At 46.1% G+C, this 20,243-nt stretch overlaps 3 protein-coding genes across 6 annotated transcripts in view; 2 read left to right on the forward strand and 1 right to left on the reverse strand.

The window, feature by feature from the left end:
- Window positions 1-1,774: 1,774 nt before the first annotated feature.
- SPRYD4 (SPRY domain containing 4) lies at window positions 1,775-3,301 on the forward strand. Its single transcript, XM_012650952.1, has 2 exons — window positions 1,775-1,963; window positions 2,331-3,301. Exons 1-2 carry the CDS (start codon window positions 1,879-1,881, stop codon window positions 2,867-2,869), a joined length of 624 nt encoding a protein of 207 aa, XP_012506406.1. The 5' UTR covers window positions 1,775-1,878; the 3' UTR covers window positions 2,870-3,301.
- A 635-nt stretch (window positions 3,302-3,936) lies between these two features.
- Window positions 3,937-16,934, reverse strand: GLS2 (glutaminase 2 (liver, mitochondrial)). 4 transcript variants are annotated; one of them, XM_012650868.1, is made up of 19 exons: window positions 16,506-16,881; window positions 16,262-16,357; window positions 13,176-13,275; window positions 12,688-12,809; window positions 11,957-12,086; window positions 11,248-11,327; window positions 10,994-11,157; window positions 10,710-10,768; window positions 8,585-8,617; window positions 8,282-8,340; window positions 7,656-7,722; window positions 7,458-7,508; window positions 7,073-7,249; window positions 5,928-6,059; window positions 5,683-5,775; window positions 5,453-5,514; window positions 4,863-4,939; window positions 4,522-4,585; window positions 3,937-4,387 (listed from the first exon to the last, which is right to left on the reverse strand). In XM_012650868.1, the coding sequence occupies exons 1-19, from the start codon at window positions 16,685-16,687 to the stop codon at window positions 4,231-4,233; spliced, it is 1,905 nt and encodes a 634-aa protein (XP_012506322.1). In that variant the 5' UTR covers window positions 16,688-16,881; the 3' UTR covers window positions 3,937-4,230. The 4 variants fall into 4 exon arrangements, with proteins under 4 accessions (XP_012506322.1, XP_012506329.1, XP_012506336.1 ...); XM_012650875.1 differs by lacking the exon at window positions 16,262-16,357 and having other exon boundaries at window positions 16,506-16,934; XM_012650882.1 differs by lacking the exon at window positions 7,073-7,249.
- A 267-nt stretch (window positions 16,935-17,201) lies between these two features.
- The window catches only part of RBMS2 (RNA binding motif, single stranded interacting protein 2), a 101,259-nt gene continuing 98,217 nt past the window's right edge, over window positions 17,202-20,243 (forward strand). Inside the window, exon 1 of the mRNA XM_012650940.1 lies at window positions 17,202-17,405. The gene's annotated coding sequence lies outside the window, so the exon portion shown is untranslated. The remainder of the gene's footprint in view (window positions 17,406-20,243) is intronic.

Consider the following 20,243-nt stretch of genomic DNA (forward strand, 5'->3'; position numbering starts at 1 on the left):
AGGCTTTCTGCCACCGGCTGACTGAATGGACCCCCTCTTGGCCAAGGGGATATCCTAAAACTAAATTTCCTGCCAGGAGGAGGGCAGTCAGACATGCCTCATCATGCCTGCCTCCCTTCTTGGAGACATCCTTTATAACCCATTAACAGGCCTAAGGGTATGCAAGACAAACTTGCAGGTCCTCAATTTACACAACAAATATATGTCCGGTGGCTTGTCTCTGATTAACAGAGCTCCTTATCTTAAAACATTCCAAGCCTTTAGACAAAGCTCCATGGTTCTTTAACCAATTACAAGCTGAAGAATCTTTTTTTTTCTTTTTTTTTTATATGGAACGCTTCACGAATTTGCGTGTCATCCTTGCGCAGGGGCCATGCTAATCTTCTCTGTATCGTTCCAATTTTAGTATATGTGCTGCCGAAGTGAGCACTAGTCAAAGAATCTTTAAACCCACCTATAACCTGTAAGCTCTCACTTGGAGATGGCCCATCTTTTTGGCCGAACCAATGTATGCCTTCCACATGTTGGTTTATGACTTTACCTGTAATCCCTGTCTCCCTGAAATGTATAAAACCGAATTGTAACCCAGCCACAGTGAATCCACTGGCTCCAGGTCATGGCCCTCAAATTTGGCTCAGAAGACATTTCTTTAAAATTATTTTACAGAGTTTGTCTTCTTTTCTGTTGACAGGTAGATATTTTGAAAGTCCTTCTACAATAGGTGACAGTAGACTGCACCAGAGTAGATGAGAAATTCAGAGAGAGTATGTATTCATATTAGGCAAGAAGATATTAACTGAGATCTTCAACAGGCTGGGATTCCCTCACCTGCTTAACCATTTCTGCTTTTCTGGCCGTAGCTGTTACTTTAGGGAAGTCTCTCCCCACGGCTCCCATATACTATATTTGAGGCTTCTCCTTTGTTTCCTGAGCATCCTGTAATCACTTCAACCACAGCAACTAGTTTAACCAGCCCCTTGACTGAACAAATTTCAATGATCCCTAATATAATCCTCTCCTTTAACTACTTGACCTTTTGAGTTATTTCCCAGAAATGGTGGATGTTCTGCAAGACAAAGGAGTTGAGATTACAAAAGCCCTAGAGCAGGATTCCTGTGGTCAAGAATGGCCTTCTCCCCAGAACTGCCCCAATGCACAAGCCCTTTGTGAGACACACCATTACCTGCCCCAAGGCACATGGCCCCTCCTTTAAAAGCCCATGACATTCCTTAGTGTGGTGACGGACTTGAGGCAGCTTCTCCCATTCTCTGGGCAAGATGTCTGTCGTATTAAGAATTTGTTTCTTCATTGGCAATCCTTGTCTCAATAGTTGGATCTTTGTGCAATGAGCAACTAGATCTGGACGAAACCCCCTTGCGGTTTCAAAATAGTGAATCGTATTGCAGTGGCCATTGTAGGCCCTGGAAAGATGGAACTATGTTTTGTGAAGCTATATCTAGATTATCCTCATTTAATTTTTACTAAGATCTAAGGGCTGTATGTAATTTCTATTTTACAAATGAGAACACTAAGGCTCAGAGAAATGATTTGTCCAAAATCACCCAGGGGAGTCAGGATCAAATCTAATTACTTTACTGTTTAATTCTATATTTTTAAGCAACTGGTTACACCATCTCTCTAAAAGTCCTATTTAGTTCAAACATGAGCAACATTCCCCTACACAGAAAAACTAAATAAACTGCAGCGGGGGGTGGAACCAGAGCAGAAATCACTAAGATGGTTCCTGCCTGCCGTGCATTGGCTCCCGCGCGTCATCATGCTGCGCCGCCGCCTCTCACGCACCACATGACAGGCGAGCAGGCGGGCGGATGGCAGGATCTCTAGGCGGGGGCGTGCCCCGTGCATCCATGGCGCAAGATGGCGCTGCCCTTTGCACGCTCTTTGCGCTTGTGCAGCTGGGGAGCCAAACGATTGGGGATTGCCGCTACAGAGGCCCGGAGAGGTAGGGTTATCTCTTTTTACTCTCTTTTACCTCCAAAACGGTTTCCGTCTGATTATTCCCTGAGCTCGCTCCGAGGTGAACTACTCCAACCCTCTCGGGTCATTTCCCTTTCCCCGTCTAGGATGGTCTTGAGATTCCAAATCTGGGACATCATTTGATTTCTTTAAATCCCGGGCTTTCCCCAGTCCGAGTTTTTCAGTTCTCTGGGCTACCCATACTAAAGCGACCCCACACTCTTGCCCGCTTGCCATTCTGAGTCTTCCCTATTTCCTCAAGATCCCATGTCTGCCTGCTTCAGATGGGAATATATCACCAGCCCTAGGGTTCTAGCCTCTGTTATTATCCCGTTTTTTTGCTCTGCCCGCAGGCATCAGTTTCAAACTGGAAGAAAAAACCGCCCACAGCAGCCTGGCACTCTTCAGAGGTGACACAGGTGTCAAATACGGCTTGGTGGGATTGGAGCCCTCCAAGGTGGCTCTGAATGTGGAGCGCTTCCGGGAGTGGGCAGTGGTACTGGCAGACACAGCGGTCACCAGTGGCAGACACTACTGGGAGGTGACAGTGAAGCGCTCCCAGCAATTCCGGATAGGAGTGGCAGATGTGGACATGTCCCGGGATAGCTGCATTGGTGTTGATGATCGTTCCTGGGTGTTCACCTATGCCCAGCGCAAGTGGCACACCATGTTGGCCAACGAGAAAGCCCCAGTTGAGGGCATTGGGCAGCCAGAGAAGGTGGGGCTGCTGTTGGAGTATGAGGCCCAAAAGCTGAGCCTGGTGGATGTGAGCCAGGTCTCTGTGGTATACACCATACAGACAGATTTCCGCGGTCCAGTCGTACCTGCCTTTGCTCTTTGGGATGGAGAGCTGCTGACCCACTCAGGGCTTGAGGTGCCTGAGGGCCTCTAGTATGTCCATTACTGGAGTCCCTAATCATGCTTTTGGCCAGCCTCCTTTTGAAAGTGTCTGAAGCCTTTTTACTTTGCCCCAAGCAACCTCTAGCTCCCACAATTCATTGTTGGGTCCTCTGTGCAATATCTTAGTCATCTTCCTCTCTCCCCTACCCTGTGAAAGCTAGGCATACAGCCAGCTCCCCTGTTCTCCCAACTACTGCCAATTTCCTAGGCTACCATGGGTATATTTTCCCTGATTTGCTTCCTTTCGTTCCCTCCACCTCCCTGTGTCCAGGCCTTTCTCAGACTGTATTCAGTCCTGAGGTCTTATTTTTCAGCTTTGTTTGAATTTGTCACTGTGATACCTCTCCCTTCTTTTGCCCATATGTAACTTGTTCTTGGGGCTCAACTAAATCTCTCCAAAGCAAATCGTTTCTACCTCTGGCTGGAAGATTGGTGCAGTCAATGACTTGGCTGTTTCTCTGCAGCACATACAGAGTCTGGCCTATGGCTCCCTCAGTAAGTGCTTTATTGACTTAGTGTGTCTGAATGAGAACAGAGCCCTCCTTCCCTAGTATCTCAGTGCCATGCATAGACCCTCAGCCCCACACAGCAGCAGCTGTCTTCACCCTGAGAACATCTACCTTAATCTGTACACCTCTGACACCCAGCCAATCTGTCATAGTCATTGTCCCAGCTATGACTGTGACCAAAGGGGAAGAGACACTTGGGGGATATCTAGGGGAATTAATGCTAGAAACTGTTTATTCTTGAGAAGCTTCATCTTCGTTTCCGCTACAGTTGGAACTTCCTGAAGAAGGAGGGAGGCCTGAGGTTTTGCACAATCCATTTTTGGGCCTGTTGACACTCAAACTTCCACACCCCTTGGCAACAGAATACACTTAACCTAAAACAGTATTTGGGGTTGAGAAAAACCTGGTGGGGTAAGTGAATATGTATGTGAAATATGTATTGTTTGGGCTCTGTCTGACCCTGTGCTTCCATCTTATTCTACCTTCTATGATGGTGATGAAGCTGGATATCCCTAGGGGAGAAAGAGAAGTACTGGGTTTAGCAAAAATAATTTGTGTAATTAAAGTTTATTTGAACATAAAATACTTTCTCTGTCTATAAAATAGCTGTTAGCAGTAGCAGCAGTATGTCTTGGCCAAGGGGGGGGGCTGATGTCTCCAGACTCTGTCTGCTGAGGGAATAGCATATTTTGACTCTCACAGAAAGCAATGGCCTAAGTCACCAAATGACTTTCTTGGTCCCCACTGAAGCAGTGTAGTTCTCCATAGCATTTTTGGTGGTTATAGGTTAAGTGTGTGGCCACCTCATGCTTTTTCTCAAGCAGGGACTGTCCACAACCAGTGCTCACACCATGCTCTCTAAGTTCTCCTTGGACAAGGCCTCAGCTGCTGCCTCAGCCTGAGTCTCAGAGAGTATGTAGGAGTCCTGGTAATCTTGAAGTAGTTTGACCACCTCCAGGTGGTTGAACTGCACAGCATCATCCAGGGGAATGTTGCCCCACCTGAGAGGAACAATGATCATAATCAGGCAAAGAAGACATGGAAAGTGCAGTGGTTGTAAACGTGCATGGTGGGTGGACGGCAGTGGTGTGAAGCTGCGCCCACCCTCTCACCTCCCTTTTAGCCTAATCCTCACCTGTCCTTGACAAAAGGATTCACTTTGCAAGCCTCAATCAGGAATTTAACAACTTCAGTGTGTCCTGGGAATATAGACAGAAAGAAAATGAGAGCGTATAGGTCCTGAACCCTTTGGTGCAGACCCTTGGCTGCTGGAGTCTGTACCTAGAGGGGAGGGGAGAAGGCCTCTTCCCATTTCGCTCCCTGCAGCAGTCAATATTAGTCTGGCCACAAACTGAAGGGCATCTGGACAAAACTACTTGCTGCCCCTATAACCTTGAAGGCACATAAAATGGGGGTACTCTTGGTAGAAAAGAAAGGGTCTTACGATTTGCTTCCCCTCTTTAACCCTTCAGATACCTTCAGCTGCAGCAACATGCAGAGCTGTGCGAGAGTCGTAGTCTTTCTGTTCCATATTCATGGCTGACAAGGCAAATCTGAGGGTAGTGGAAAGCAGCTAGAGTTATCTAGATCAGTCTGGAATCACTAGTGTCCTTTCTGAAGTGGGATCAGACTGGATGAGTTCCATAGAGAGTAAAACAGCTTATGCCAAGATTTGTAGGCTCTGAATAATGTATGTTCTATACTCAGACTAGACTGTTACTCTCACATCAGAGATAAGGGAGTTGATGCTTCCAGAAACATTACTGCCTCTCTATAGTAGGTGCCCAGTACACATTTGTTGATGTTGGTAATCCATTTGAGGCAGGGTCCCTACCTCCTAGGCCTCTGCTCTTAACACCCAAGTTAATAATAGTGGCTACCAGTAAGTTCTTATCCTATGGCAGACACTTTACTTTTTAAAAAAAAAATCTCATTTAAATGCAATTTATATCCAATCTATTCTGTCCAACTCCAAAACTAAAACACTTAACTATTTTGCCATGTTGCCTCCTAATAAGATCTCTGATCAGGAATATTTTATTGTGTATATTTGGTCACAGAAATACCTTCGAAGAGCTGAGACATCTCCACTAGAGGCAGCAAATAACAGGTTCACCACAGTCTTGTTCTGGAACACAAATCATACCCACCTGAGATTAATTGTGGTTTTGAACCCACCCATGCCTAGCTCTGTCCTGTGACCCTCCTCCATGGATGCTTAGTCAGTGTATTGCTGAAATGTTGTGGAATGCTCAATTCTGAAATAGTCTTACAAGTCATCTGGGGTTTTCCTTACCCGAACTTCTCCCCCTTCACGCCGTGGGTCTAACTTCCGAGCACAGTGCCGTAGGTTGTCATAGTTGTGGAAATTGAAGAGAGACACTAACTTCTAGAATTATAAGCCAAAGATCTTATTTATTTACTCCTTGCACTTAGTAGGAGCTCAAAATTGCATTATTTATTTAAAATAGAAATGGCTACCATTAAATACATTTATTGCTTAATTAAAAAATATTAAGTACTATATGCAAAGCAGCTCACCTGGCAGAAGTTAATGCCCCTCTGGCTGTTCCCCAACTTGTCCAATGGAGGTGACAGACAAATCATTCCCATGACATTGGGTACCACCAGGAGTATAGCTCCTGACACAGCTGACTTGGCTGGCAGGCCCACCTGGGGGACAAAGTTGAAATTGAGGATGAGTTGGTGCCCCAAATTTGAGAAGATCAACAAGTAAGACTAGGCCAGGTGTGGTGGCTCACACCTGTAAACCTAGCATTCTGGGAGGCTGAGGCGGGAGGATCACTTGAGATCAGGAGTTTGAGACCAGCCTAGCAAAAGCAAGACCCCATCTCTACTAAAAACAGAAAAAATTAGCCAGTGGTGGTGCATGCCTGTAGTCCCAGCTACTTGGGAGGCTGAGGCAAGAGGATTGCTTGAGCCCAGGAGTTTGAGGTTGCTGTGAGCTAGGCTGATGCCACTGCACTCTAGTCCAGGTGACAGAGTAAGACTCTGTCTCAAAAAAAACCACAAAAAACCAAATAAGACTATACCAAGTGACTTAATGGGCAAGGCCACAACCCATCTCAACCTTTTGGCTTGTTAGTTAGCTTCTTTTCTTTTTTTCTTTTAAAATCATGGCAGCAGTTAGCTTCTTTTCTTACTCCTGTCCTTTCCTTCTCTTAAATTAGTTGATTCAGTTAGGAAATATTTGTTGAAATAGCCACAGCATTTTGTGCTGGATGCTGTGCTAGAACTAGGCCAGAGTCTCTCATTTAACTTACATTCTGGTGGTTAGGAGACAGGCAATAAACAGGTAAATAAACAGGCAAAAATAAATTTTAAAATAATTATAAATACTGAGAAGAAAAGAAGTCAAGTGCTGTAAACAGAGGTGGAAGGGGAGCCAATTGAGATAGGGTGGTCAGAAAAGCCTTTCTTTGGAAATGGTATCTAGACTGAGACCCAGAGAACAGCCAGCCATGTGAAGGGTGATTCAGAAGCTGCAACATCTTGTGTTTATATATTTGAGGAACTTGGTGTGTTTGACAAACTCCCCTAAGGATTTTCAACCTATTGCCTGGTTGAAAGTTTGTAAATCCACCTCTCTATCTTCAGAGACTCAGTGTTCTCTCTTTTTGGCACTGGGCTCATGGCATATGGATGGTAGGGCCAGAAACACTTACATGGAAGGCAAACTGGCCAGAGAAGTCATACATGCCACAGGAATGCATGAGGCTTAGGGTGTTGCGTACTGCTTCAGCGCTCAGCACACTCTCGCCTGTGATGGGGCAGATCCCGCCATTGGCGAGGGTGGCTGCCATGACACTCCCTGATTCACAGGTGACTTCCACAGAGCACAGCTATGAAGACAGGGATAGGTAAAGATGTGGTGTGGACCTGATGACGGTGGTCTTGGGTATAGAGCAATGTTCTCAGCATGTAGTTCCCCAGGTGTTTCTAAAGGACACCAGAACCACTAGAGAGGATTATTCCTCTTATCCCTCTTGTGGGTAGGCACAAGGAGGGCAATCTGTCCTGTTCCCTTGTCCCTGATCAGTGTTTGCTTACCTGGAAGTAGAGATCGAGGGCAGCCATCATGTCTACCCCCTTAGGAAAGCACTGCAAGGAAGACGAGGGGAAAGCATTTTGCAGAGCATCAGCCGCCTTTCACACTGCCAGGGTCTCAGCCAAAGTCCCCAATCCCTACTGCCCTTCCACCAACAGCAGAATTCCCAGGGACTTTCTCTACCAGCCTCTCCCAGTTACCTTCTTTTCCTTGAGATAATAGCCGATGGCATAATTCCGATCCCCTGTTTCCTTCTCTGACTGGAATCTGAAGCAAACACCCAATTTAGTAGTAGAAGTTTGAGGAGTGGGTGTTGGAAGAAGGGGAAAAATTACCTTCCCTGAGAGAGACAGAACTACATCACACATCAGACTAAGTCAGCCTCTCTATAACTTCTCACAGTAATATTAGAGCAAACACTCAGCATAGCTTTGCTATAAAATGTACAGAAACAAAACCAAAAAATCACCCCAAATTGTCCAGTCACAGGTTCCCTAGATTAGATGACTAGACAATTTGGGGTGGATTTTTTTTTGCTCTAGTCTAGGGAAACTGGTGAGGCTTTTGTCTTTGGGTCTTGGCAAGAAAGGGCTCAGGCACAAACCATCACATTGCCCTTCTCATTACATACTAATTAGAAATGGAACAAATTATTTTACGAAGTAAATAAATGTCAATGAAGGGGCTCAGAGGAAGCTAGGAGGCCAGAGTTCCCCTGGGATGTTTTCCTCCTAAGATTTCCCCCTTTCCGTCCCCCATCCCATGTATATACCCACCCCCACCCCCCGACAATGCATTCAGCTGATCCTCTGAACAGGGGCCTTACGTGGCATTGCTGAAACCCACGTATTCATTCCCAGCCATTTTGTTCAGATATTGCAACACCTGGAAGAGAAAAAGGCATGGGAGGCACCACTTGACTAAAGACCTCAACTTAACACAGCCGAGGCTAACTACACAATCCTTATCAAGAGGTTTTCTGAGGCCAGCAGATTCCCACAGCTCTGGAAATAAGACTTCTAGTGTGGGCTGGTGCACCTGATAGTGGGTTAGAGCCCGGTACTGGGGCAGCTGGAGAGGACATGCCATGGAGAAAAATAGCTGGGGGCTGAGTAGCAAGGGAACTTACAAAATCAAACTTCTCCGCTTTGTTACAGTCCATCTGCAGACAAAGAGAAAAGATGTGAGTATTCCAGGAGGATGACAGAGGGAAGGCTCGGGAGGACCTAGTGGAGTTGAAGTGTTAGACTAGACTTCCTAGTGGAAATGTGTTATATTTCACAATGATTTTTTTTTTTTTTTGAGACACAGTCTTGCTCTGTTGCCCTGGGTAGAGTGCAGTGGTGTCACTGCAGCTCACTGCAACCTCAAACTCCTGGGCTCAAGTGATTTCCTGCCTCAGCCTCCTGAGTAGCTGGGACTATAGGTGTATGCTACCGCTCTTGGCTAATTTTTTCTATTTTTGGTAGAGATGGGGTCTTGCTCTTATTCAGGCTGGTCTTGAACTTCTGACCTCAAACAATCCTCCCACTTCGGCTTCCCAGAGTGTTAGGATTACAAGCGTGAGCCACTGTGCCTGGACAAAATGACGTTTTTTTAAGAAAAACAAAAACCCAACTGAGACTTTTTTATACCCATGTATATCTAGTGATCTTAAAAACCAAACCAAGCTGGGCACCTGAGTTTCGGCTACTCTGGAGGCTGAGGCGAGAGGATTGCTTGAGCCCAGGAGTTTGAATCCACACTGGGCAACATAGCAAGAGACTACCTTTTAAAAAATGGACAAACAAAAAAACCCAAACCATTTAGATTTTATTATCAAGGAATGAGTGTACAGGCCGGGCGCAGTGGCTCACGCCTGTAATCCTAGCACTCTGGGAGGCTGAGGCGGGCGGATTGTTTGAGCTCAGGAGTTTGAAACCAGCCTGAGCAAGAGAGAGACCCCATCTCTACTAAAAATAGAAAGAAATTAATCGGACAACTAAAACTATATAGAAAAAAATTAGCCGGGCATGGTGGCGCATGCCTGTAGTCCCAGCTACTTGGGAGGCTGAGGCAGAAGGATCGCTTGAACCCAGGAGTTTGAGGTTGCTGTGAGCCCGGCTGACGCCACGGCACTCACTCTAGCCCGGACAACAAAAGCAAGACTCTGTCTCAAAAGAAAAAAAAAAAAAAGAAATGAGTGTACAGATAACCTCACTGCATCAATGAGCCTCACTCATCCTGAGTTTCACCCCCTTTCCATTCTCAATCCAAAGCCTCATCCCTCATGCCCATTTTCATCTTCCTGACTCCAGTCTTGTCCCCAAGCCCCACCCCATACCTGATCTCCATCCCCATTCCTTACACCCACGTTAGAATCTGACTCCCATACCCATCTCCAAGATGGAATGGAGTAGCAGGAATGGGATGAGAGTGTCTGCTACATATATTGTAATATTCAATTATATTCATAACTGAAATAAAGCTAAAGATTTTAGCTGGGAGTCAAGTCCAACAGGGCCTACTTAAGTGGGAATGGGATGAGGCAGATTCCAGATACAGGGTTGTAGACAGAGCCATCACAGAATGAGGGGAGAGACCTGGCCTGGTCTCCTCCCCCAAACTCATTGCTTTCTGCACGTCTGTCAACTGTAGAGTCAACACTGCTGGGACTCTGACACCTGAATCCCTGGGGGAAGGGTTCCTAACACCACCTTCCCCAGGAGGGGCTGTGATTGGCTCCAGAGTGTTGCTGCCCAGCTGCTCCCAGGTTGTTGCTCAAGCCCTGGGAGACCTACAGCTGATGGACCAGTCTGACACCCTTATTCAAGGCCAACTCACAGTTCCAGGTGACGTGAATAACTGCCCTGGCCTGGCCATTCACCCTTTTCTCCACGTGTCCCTCACCGAGAAGTGACCAATCAGTACCTAATAGTGCTGTCCTCCCTCTGTCTCTGGCATTTGGCCCTTGGTCCTAGGCAGGGTTCAGGACCTGCTCACTTCTCTAAGGGCCAGGAAGCTGTGGGCTCTAGACTCGTGTGGGTGGAGGCAGGGAACAGTACAGGGTGGGGGTTGGGGAGGTGGTGCAGTCCCTTTTACTAACATCCTCAGCATTACACGTGGGTCCCTGGTGTGTTCTCATGTGCCTCCTGGGGACCCTTAAAGGAGTCAGAGCCTCACCAGTTTCCCTGGACTGCTGAACAGATATGATGGATACAGGATCAAGGGAGCTTAGAGAATAATACCTTTCAGAAGGTTAGGGTGGCACTGACCTTGATCAGGGAGCTGACGACAATGGCACCAGCATTGACCATGGGGTTATGGGGAATTCCTGGAGAAATACAAGCCACCCAGAGTCTTATCAGCTACTAAATAAAGCCTCCCTTGCAGCCTGCCCACTCTGTAGGTTAGACAAGAAATATTTCTTTGCTGGGGAGAAAAGAATGACAGGTCTAATCAGGAAGGTCAGAGAAACAAAGAAAGACCCGTGGGGGAGGGGTGGGGATAAGAAGAAGGGGGCGGCTATGAGTTTGGTCTGATTCCTGGTAGTGCTCACCTTCCTCATTGAGGGAGAGCTTGTTATAGCGCAGGCCGCTGGGCTCTTTGCCCACAAACTTGTGCACGTAGTCAGTGCCTAGGGTGCTTATGGAGATGGCATAGGTGAGGGGCTTCACACAGGACTGCAGGCAGACGGGGATCTTTGTGTGGCCCACAGAGTGCCTGGAGGAAGGCAGACAGGTGCCATGAAAGGGGCTGGCCTTTGTTCTGCACCTGTGCCCTGCCTCCCCTTCCACTTGCCCAGCATCTCACCGCTGACCATCCACAGTGCACAGGGAGACACCCCACAGGTCTGGGTTAGACTTGGCCAGCTGAGGGATGTAGGCTGCCACCTGGACATAAATGAGAAGAGAAAAGGGAGATGGATATGGAGAAGAGGAACAAAGTTCAGGTTGAGGATCAAGAAATCTTTTAGATAAAAGCCAAAATTCTGTCTCCTGCTAGACAAAGAGGTTCCCTCCTGCCTGTTGCTCCCAGAAATGCCCAAGCTTTAAATACTAGAGGGCTAGTGTTACAGCTCTTTAGAATTTGTCTAGCAGGTTTTCAGGTCCTCACTGGAAGACCCAAAATAAAAAATAAAAAAATAAAAAAGTACTAGAGAGCCTTGTTTTTCTGTAGCTCCGATCTTGTAGGAATGGCAGTAAAGCCCATGGGAGGTAAAAAAGGAGAATTCTGGGATCAGCTTCCCTTTTTAGTTCTTAGGCTTAATTACCCTGTAAGTCTCTTTGAAGGCTCTATTGAGCCTTTATGACAATTGACCTTAATTGACCATAAAAACCTCAGATTCCCTCACCTGCTCTAGGAATCACATGTATAGAAACAACATGAAGCCACTTCCCTATTTTTAGAGGTTCTGCTTCTTGTCTCTCATCCATTGGATTCCCAGCCCCAGGAAATCTCCGAGAAGCAAGGTATATCTGGCCCAGATCCCTTGTCCCTCCCTTAGTCCCCTGGGCCTCACTTTGCCTCCAGTGAGCTCTTTGGCATCCTCAAAGATGCGATCCACATGGCTCGTGAACTCCTCAAAATCAGGAATGACAAACTTCTTTCGGAATGCCTGGGTCAGGAGTACAATGTTGCTGCTCACACACCTGGATCCCAGACATGATTGGATTAGGGGGCTGGAGAGATGCAGCTGGGACTCATTCTGGAGCCATGGAATTTGGGAGTAAAGGAGGTTGTGAGTGGTCAGCAGGTTTGGGATCAACAGCTGTGTGACCTTTGGCAGGTCAGTTTATCTTTCTAGGTCTTAGTTTCCTAGCCTCTAAAATAAAGGGTTGTAATGACATGGAAAGACCCTATGTCTTGGGATATGAGAAAAAATAAATACCAGAATAGTATGACGTATACCATGTCACCTTTATATTTTAAAAATCCTAAATCATATAAGTATATTTATATATATTCATATATGTATGTAAATACACAGGACGTTATAGATACCCACTAATCTGTTAACAATGTTTACTTTTGGGAAAAGGGGACTGGGATTGGGTAGGGAGGGAAAGGAGAACCTGTATTTCTATATTATTTGAACTTTTATAATGAATATTGATGTATTACTTGTTTATTATAATAAGTAATAAAATGAAGGGTTGAACTATACAATCCACAAGATTCCTCCGCCTTGCTCTGATAGTCTGTGTCCACAAACAGTTTGGAGAGCAGTGCCCTTGTTTCTGGGGCCCTCACTTTTGGAAGAGATCTCGGTCTAAAAGGCCACCACTGCTGGATTCTTGGACCATGCGGTGCATCTGACTCATACAGTCCTGGAGCCGGGGATCTGTTGTCTGTAGTCCGGTGGCCTTCAGTGCCTTTAGGGGAAAGAAGAAGCCTGGCAAGGTCAGCTACAAGGACAGTGATGTGGATACCCAATTAGCTCAGCCCCAACTACTATAATAGATGGAACAAATGGGTTTGGAGACTAAGAAAGGAGGGAATGGAGCAGCTTTGAAGGCTAACAAGGGTTTCCTGCCCTTTTTCATGAGTCAGAGGGTTTAATCTTCCGACCTTGGGGCAGGGATGGGATTGTCTTTTCAGCCTAGGCATCTACTGTTATCCATTTGTATTCTTCATCATGTATCAACCCATTAGCTGCCCTGCAGTTGTCCTACCCTCCTTTCCCCACTTTCCAGAGGTCTTTAGGGATTAGGGTTCTGAACAGGTAGAGAGCACCTTACCGTAGTGAACTTGTGGATAGGGATTCGTTCCTGCCCCTCCGCAATGGTGTAGAAAAGCAAATCACCCAGGCGGGACAGCATGCCACTCTCTGATGAATCACTGTTTGGGGGCAGAGACAGGGGAGGAGGGCAGGAGCCTGAGAACTGCTACCTACTCCTCCTTCTGGAACATGGGCTTATAAGTAGGTGGGTGTCCTCATTCTATGTCTCTTCCCTGAACCATCTGATCTATCTTTCTAATTCTAACTTTCACATCTGTCCTGAGAAGTTGTAAATCTTACTCTCTAGCTTTCTGTTACTCCTAACCTTCAAACATTTATTTCTAGCTGCCTTCTGGACCCTTCTACTTTTAGATGCCCTACAGGCACTGAAAACTCAACATGTTCAAACCTGAGTCATCTCATGTCCTTCCCTCTTCTCCTCCTCTTGTGTTTCCCATCTGGGTTAATAGCATTACCATCCACCTAGGTGCTAAGCTGGAAATGTGGAATCATTTTGGTAGTTCCCACACCTTAAGTCCATATGCAATTGGTCACCAACATTTGATGAATCTACCTTCATAATGTCCACAAATCCACCTTCTCTTCTCCTGTTCCCCTGTGCCAGCATGGAGTAGTAGAAAGAATCAGAGTTTGCCCCTTAATAGCAAATCAGTGTCCTTGTAGCTGACCTGTGATCTTGAGCAGGTCACTTAATATTTCTGAACCTGCTTCCTTATCTGTAAAATAAGGGTAGTAATGTCTACTTCACATGGGTGAAGTCCTCATGAAGATAATATTCCATGAAAAACTGTCTAATACAAAGTAGATGCTCAATTAATCATGCTTTTTATCATCAGCTCCTTATTGTCTGTTACCTAATTGCCACTATACTCTCTTGACTTCAAATCAATCTTCCGCAATATGCCAGTTGTCTTTCTAAAATACAAATGTAATTTCTCTACTTAAAAACCTTTGGTAGGCCAAGTGTGGTGGCTCACATCTGTAATCCTGGCACTCTGGGAGGCCAAGGCAGGAGGATTGCTTGAGGTCAGGAGTTCAAGACCAGCCTGAGCAAGAGTGAGACCCCGTCTCTACTAAAAATAGAAAGAAATTAGCTGGACAACTAAAAATATATAGAAAAAATTAGCCAGGCATGGTGGCATGTGCCTATAGTCCCAGATATGGAGGCTGAGGCAGGAGGATTGCTTGAGCCCAGGAGTTTGAGCCCAGCTGATGCTACGGCACTCTAGCCCGGGCAACACAGTGAGACTCTGTCTCAAAAAAAAAAATAAAAAAAGAAAGAAAAGCAAGGTGCAGAACAATTGTACAGTATGATACCATTTGTATGAAGAAAAGGTAAAATAATATCAACATGTATTTTACTCATAAACTATCTCTGGAAGGCTATAGAAGATATCATTGACATCGGATTGTCTCTGGGGAGAAAAATTTCCTAGGAATTTATGCTAAGAAATAATTGAATAAGTGCACAAGAGTATATAATAACCAAACTGAAGACTGGTTAAATAAATTATGATTCTTCATACAATGGAATCTTTTAAAATGGAAAAATTGAGGCTATTAAAAATGACAATGTCATATGCATACACATATTCAATGATATTAAAAGCTGTCCATAAATGGAAAAGACAGGTTACCAAAGAATATGAATATTATGATCCCATTTTTGTTAAATTATATACATGTATGGAATATATATCACCATATTAATTGGTTATCTCTAATATTGAGATCTTTATTTTCTTTTTGATATTCTGTATTTTGTTTTTCTTTTAAAGTCAGAAATACAATAAAGCTAAATATTAAACAAATGTACACTTTGAATAACAAGCATTTCCTCTTTGCTGTCCTCCTTTCCCCCCAACACAGAAATCCCTCTCCCTCATGGTGTCATACTCCTAGAGCACATTGCTTTCCATCACTTTCAGCCCCTTCTGCCCAGGGATCATCAGTCCAAGGGAGTTACCAGGAGGTTCCCTGGAGCATAGGTAGCCATAGGCAGGAGAAACAAGGTCCCCTAAAAACACTTCCATCACCCTACTCCATTGGGTAAGAAGGTGTGTATGGGGGAACTAGGGATACCTCTAGCTCCTCACCCACCCAGAAGGTGGACAGGTGAGGGAGGTTAAGGCTTTGCTCTATTCCACCACCATTTCTCCCAAGATGATTATCTGGGAGGAAGTTGGGGTGAAGACTAGAACAGGAGGGAGAAGACTTATCCTTTAAATGTTCTGGGTCTCTTTGAGAAGAGCCTGATGGAAAAGTACTGCGTAATAATGATTATTAATAAAAAAAAAAAAACCTATTGGTCTGCTACCCCTCAGGACAGGGACTCAAGTAGTGGTAAGGTACTGCTGTGTCAGCCGGCTACTTTAATCATGGTGTGTATATGTTTCTGAGTGTCATGAGGTAAATGGCAACCGCAGGGGAGATGGGCCATTTCCTGTTCCATGGTATAATAGGGCAGGGGCTACTTGGACAGCGTCTATGCTGGACCTCCGGGAAAGACAAGATTTCCTGCTCAGTACGGTCGGCGTTTTGGAGGAAAGAAGGGTCAGCCACCAAGTGTTCCTGGGCAGTAGGGGAGAGAAAGGTTCGGCATCCTGGGCGGAAGTGCCCAAGGGAAAAGAACCCTTTAAATCGAGGAGCCTGAGCAGCATAAATAACGGCTCTGACTGACTCTGGTTTGCGAAATTTACTTCTTAATGACCTTTTCTCCATTATAATTATTCTCCCATTCAACAACCAATTTGGAATACCACCTTTATTCTACAGATTAGGGAGTCCTGCTTACGCACACGCCCGACACATACACACGTACCTGCGCACCAATAATACATGCGCATTACACGTTACCTGCTGAGGACACGCAGAATCACAGACACACCACATAGACACAGACCCAAGTACACTTGGACTTGGGGGGCAGGAGGCTGTTCCATACCTACGCATCCCCTAGAATACACACGAGGACCCGGGAGGTGAGAGAGGGTAAGGATGGGCAGGCGTGCACTCGGCCCAGCACTCAGACACGTGCACCAAACAACACTCCGCACCCATCTGCACTCCCAGTTAGGTACGCACCTTGGACAGGCACCATCTCGAGGGCCGACCTGCCCAAACGCCCTCCCCGGCCACCGCACGTCACCGCCCAAGCGTGGCGGACCCAAAGCCCCAAACCTAAATAAAAAGGCATCGCAGGCTAGTGAGCGAGGAGAGGAGAGGGGAGATGAGAGGCGCTCCTTAGGGAAAGGGACTGGAAGCTAGCGAGAACCACAGTGGGAGTGGGAGCGCGCCTGTCCCCTGACCCCCGTCCCACGAGTCTTACTGATCCTGGTGCTGTGGCTGGTGGCTGTGCGGTGTCTCTCTGCCTTGCGCCGCGGCCTCACTGAGGAGGTGCCGGACGCCCCCGCCAAGGAGGGGGCTGCGGCTCAGGTGACCCCAGCCTCCCCGCCGGCAGTCATCGCCCGCCCGGCTCAGCGCATTCTGCAGAGCCTTCATAGAGCGCATGCCCCCAGCGCGCCGCCGGCTCTGCCTGAGCGCCCAGGCCGTCTGACCGGTGGTTAGAAGGGAGGGGCGGAGAAGTAGCAGGCGAGACCAGGTGCGGGGGAGCTGTGATGGAGTGCTGCGCTTGGGAGATGAAGAAGAGGGGCACTGTGGGTGGGGTTGGAACTGGAGGAGGGGCCAGCCCCTTCACAGCATGCGCCAAGGTTAGGTGCACCCACTCCCCCCAAGACAGGGGATAAGTGAGGAGTGTGAGGGATAAAGGAGAACCTGGGTGGGGGTCTAGTGGGTGGAGAGGGGGCAGTGTCTGGGTGTCGAGATGGACAACGCCCAAATCCAATGACTGAGGAAGCAAAAACCTTGAGGCGGGGAAAGGGAGAGGCTACCCAATGAGAGCAAAGCAGTGGGCCGCCGTCCGCGCAAGCCTGCGGATTTTTCTGCCCGTCGGCCCCGGTGACTGGCAGTGAGTGCGGACGCTGAGGGCGGGAAAGCCGAGGCCGAGCGGCTGCGAAGCCTGCGGCTCCGCGGAGACACGGCGGGGTTGGGAATATGGAATTCTCGGATAGAGAGGAGTGCGCTGCCTCAGGAGAGAAGGATAAGAGTGAGCCTTGTTCAGGAGGTTCCTTAGAGAGCTTCGACATTCGAAGGCCAAAATCGGCCCTCGGTAACCCGCCGCGTAACGCGGTGCGGAGGCCAAACGCATCCTAGTCACTGATGCGCGGTGGTGAGTGAAGCGTGGGATGGCCGCAAAATACCGCGAGCAGAAACAGCCCCCGAACTCTTTAGTGAGGCCTTGGGGCGGCGAAAAGGGAGTGGTTGTTAGAATGTGTGGGTTCTAATTTTATCTCTCCTCTACCATTTATTTGGTGGCTGTGTAGGACTTGTTTACTTATCGGTAAAGTTCAGATATTAAAATAAGGCAGCGCACACAAAAACATTTTATAAACCATGAAGTGCTCCCAAATTTTTGCTATTTTAGTTACTTGCCCTTGTCCTCCTCACGGATAGAAAAGAGATGATGTGCAGAAAGAATTTTGAAAACTAAAAAATTCAGAACTTTTGCCATTTGCATTTGGGAGAACTTTTTATCTCCACAGCGCCTAAAACAACATCTGTATTTAGTAGGGACTCATTATGTAAATAGTAGCTGTTACTGAGTGCCTATGGTGTGCCAACCACTTAGTTTATCTCGCTCTCTTACCAGAGACCTACAAAGCAGTTATTATTAGTCTCATTTTGAAGATGAGGAACTAAGACTTGCAAGTTAGGACTTCATGGATAAGGTAACCCAGCTAATAAGTACGAGAATCAGAAATCAGACCCAAGTCTTTTTTTTCTTTTATTTATTTTAATTTGGGGGGTGGGGGGTTCTTCCTGTGAGGACCGGAAAACCTGCTAGACAAATTCTAAAAGAGCTGTAACACTAGACCGAAGTCTTTTTGACTATAAGACTCTTTCCATTATGCAGCCCTTCCCCCAAATTAGCCATTTTATTGAATTTTCCTAGGAGAATGACCCCATTCCTAAAGGAGGTATTTTATGTAAAACCATTATGATACATTACTAGGAGTTTTCTCTTGAGGCAGCTCTAGCTGTATCACACAATACTAATTTTCTTTTCATTTTTGGATTAAAATGAGCATCAGGGGTTAACCATGGGAAAATAAATATCAAAACTATACTCTGGTATGGTCCGTGGAAAGGCAGTTCTCCTTTTTCTTGGTTAGAATTGGAGGGTTTATTTGGTTTGAAACCAGATGGAATGACCTTTACTTTGTTTTTGTTTCTGTTTGTTTTTCTTTTCTGTAGTCATTCTCTGTCTGCCCTATCTGTTCTCCTGTTAATGGGACTACCTCTAATGCAGGGACTCCGGCTTGCTGTTTCATGCTTGCTTTGCCCAAGAGGTAAAGTTCTGGGTCTTAATAGTTAGTATAAACTCAATCGAGTATTAGTGTTTTCATACATAACAGGCTAATCTTATCCTTGTTTTGTGAGAATGTTGTTATTCTCTGAAGCTTTTTAATCTGTCCAAAACAAAAATACCTTACATTAGGGAATTTCTAAACATTACCCAGAAGTTATTTGCTTCCTTTATTTCCTGTCCCCACTTCTTACAATCAGTAGTGAGTTCTTCACTCTTTCTCCCAGCACTCTTCTGCTAAGAGGAACTGGTTGGGTAGCAAAGAAAATCTACCTTTAGAAGCTGACGTTCTTGGCATAGGCAACTAGCCCCAGCTGCACTTTGTTCTTTGGACTGATTCTGTTTCCAGCAAAAGGTTGCTATCTTTGCATGAGGATGCAGCGTGAACTGGGGACTTGGGAGGCCTATAGTACTCTGTAAAGTATAAGATACTCAAGAAGAACAAGTTTGTCATCCCAGGTGGTTAGAGTTTGGCAGGGTCAGGTCCTTTTTTGTTTGTGATTTGAAAAGGACTCCTCTAGTTATAGTTGTGCTAAAGTATTAGCCAACTATGACATGGCAGCTAGAAATGAGGGTTTTCATAAGTAAAAGAAAGCTTTTCTATGTGTCTCTAACAGTGGGGTTTTTAGGTCAGTCCCTGACTGTGCCAGCATTCTGTGGTGTGTGAAGTAGGGTTGGTCTTAATGATTTTGAATCCTTTTCTTATTTAAGAAAAGCTAAATCCTCTGTGGTAGAGAATTGGAAACGTGATGTTTGTATTCAGAGAATGTTTTCTTATGATTTAGAGACTCATTTGTTCTATTCTTTAGACTGTAGCTGGGATGTTAATTAGTCCAAGTGAAAGATTATTTCAGATTTTTTAATTAATACTAGTGATACTATTGATGCCAACTCCTTCCTGCCTCAGTTTCTCCATTGGTAAAAGATAAAGTTATATTTTACAGGGTAGGAGCTCTGACATAATCAGCTTCCATTCATTCAGTAAATATTTATTCGTTAGCCTTCAGTGTGCCAGCCCCATTGCGGGGGAATCCAGAAATTTAAAAAAATAAATAAACCAGTTTCTACTGGGAGAAATGAGAAAGCTAATGTTTAAAATTCTTAATGGGCCAGGGGCCGTGGCTCATGCTTGTAATCCTAGTACTCTGGGAGGCCAAGGTGGGAGGATCACTTGAGGCCAGGAGTTCAAGACCAGCCTGAGCAACAAATGAGATCCCTGTTTCTATGAAAAATAGAAAAAATTAGCCAGGCACAGTGGCGTGCGCCTGTAGTCCCAGCTACTTGAGAGGCTGAAGCAGGAGGGTCGCTAGAGCCAAGGAGTTTGAGGTTGCAGTGAGCTATGATGATGCCACTGAACTCTAGCTGGGGCGACAGAGTGAGACTCTGTCTCAAAAAAAAAAAAAAAAATTCCTACTGAAAAGTGCTGCGATGTGGAGATATGCAGAAGGAAGTATAAAGAAAGGACACCTAACTAGGCTGGGGGTGAAGGGCAGTTGAGACAGAGGGGACCTCAGGGAATGTTGGGTGGCAAGAGCCACCTCTTAAAGGATATGAGGTGTTAGCAGAGAGATGAAAAGAAAGGTGTTCCAGGCCGGGCGCGGTGGCTCATGCCTGTAATCCTAGCTCTCTGGGAGGCCGAGG

The sequence above is a fragment of the Propithecus coquereli genome, unplaced genomic scaffold (genome assembly GCF_000956105.1).
Source record: "Propithecus coquereli isolate 6110/MARCELLA unplaced genomic scaffold, Pcoq_1.0 Scaffold111, whole genome shotgun sequence".
NCBI lineage: Eukaryota > Metazoa > Chordata > Mammalia > Primates > Indriidae > Propithecus > Propithecus coquereli.

Excerpts from the sequence above, each read along its gene's own strand:
- SPRYD4 (XM_012650952.1), top strand. The coding sequence starts at position 1,879 with ATGGCGCTGCCCTTTGCACGCTCTTTGCGCTTGTGCAGCTGGGGAGCC. Across the intron at positions 1,964-2,330 it reads CGCTACAGAGGCCCGGAGAG|GCATCAGTTTCAAACTGGAA; the intron begins GTAGGGTTATCT and ends CTCTGCCCGCAG.
- GLS2 (XM_012650868.1), bottom strand. The coding sequence starts at position 16,687 with ATGCGCTCTATGAAGGCTCTGCAGAATGCGCTGAGCCGGGCGGGCGAT. Across the intron at positions 7,250-7,457 it reads CCCTCGATCTCTACTTCCAG|CTGTGCTCTGTGGAAGTCAC; the intron begins GTAAGCAAACAC and ends CTGTCTTCATAG. Across the intron at positions 5,515-5,682 it reads GTGAAGGGGGAGAAGTTCGG|AACAAGACTGTGGTGAACCT; the intron begins GTAAGGAAAACC and ends TTTGTGTTCCAG.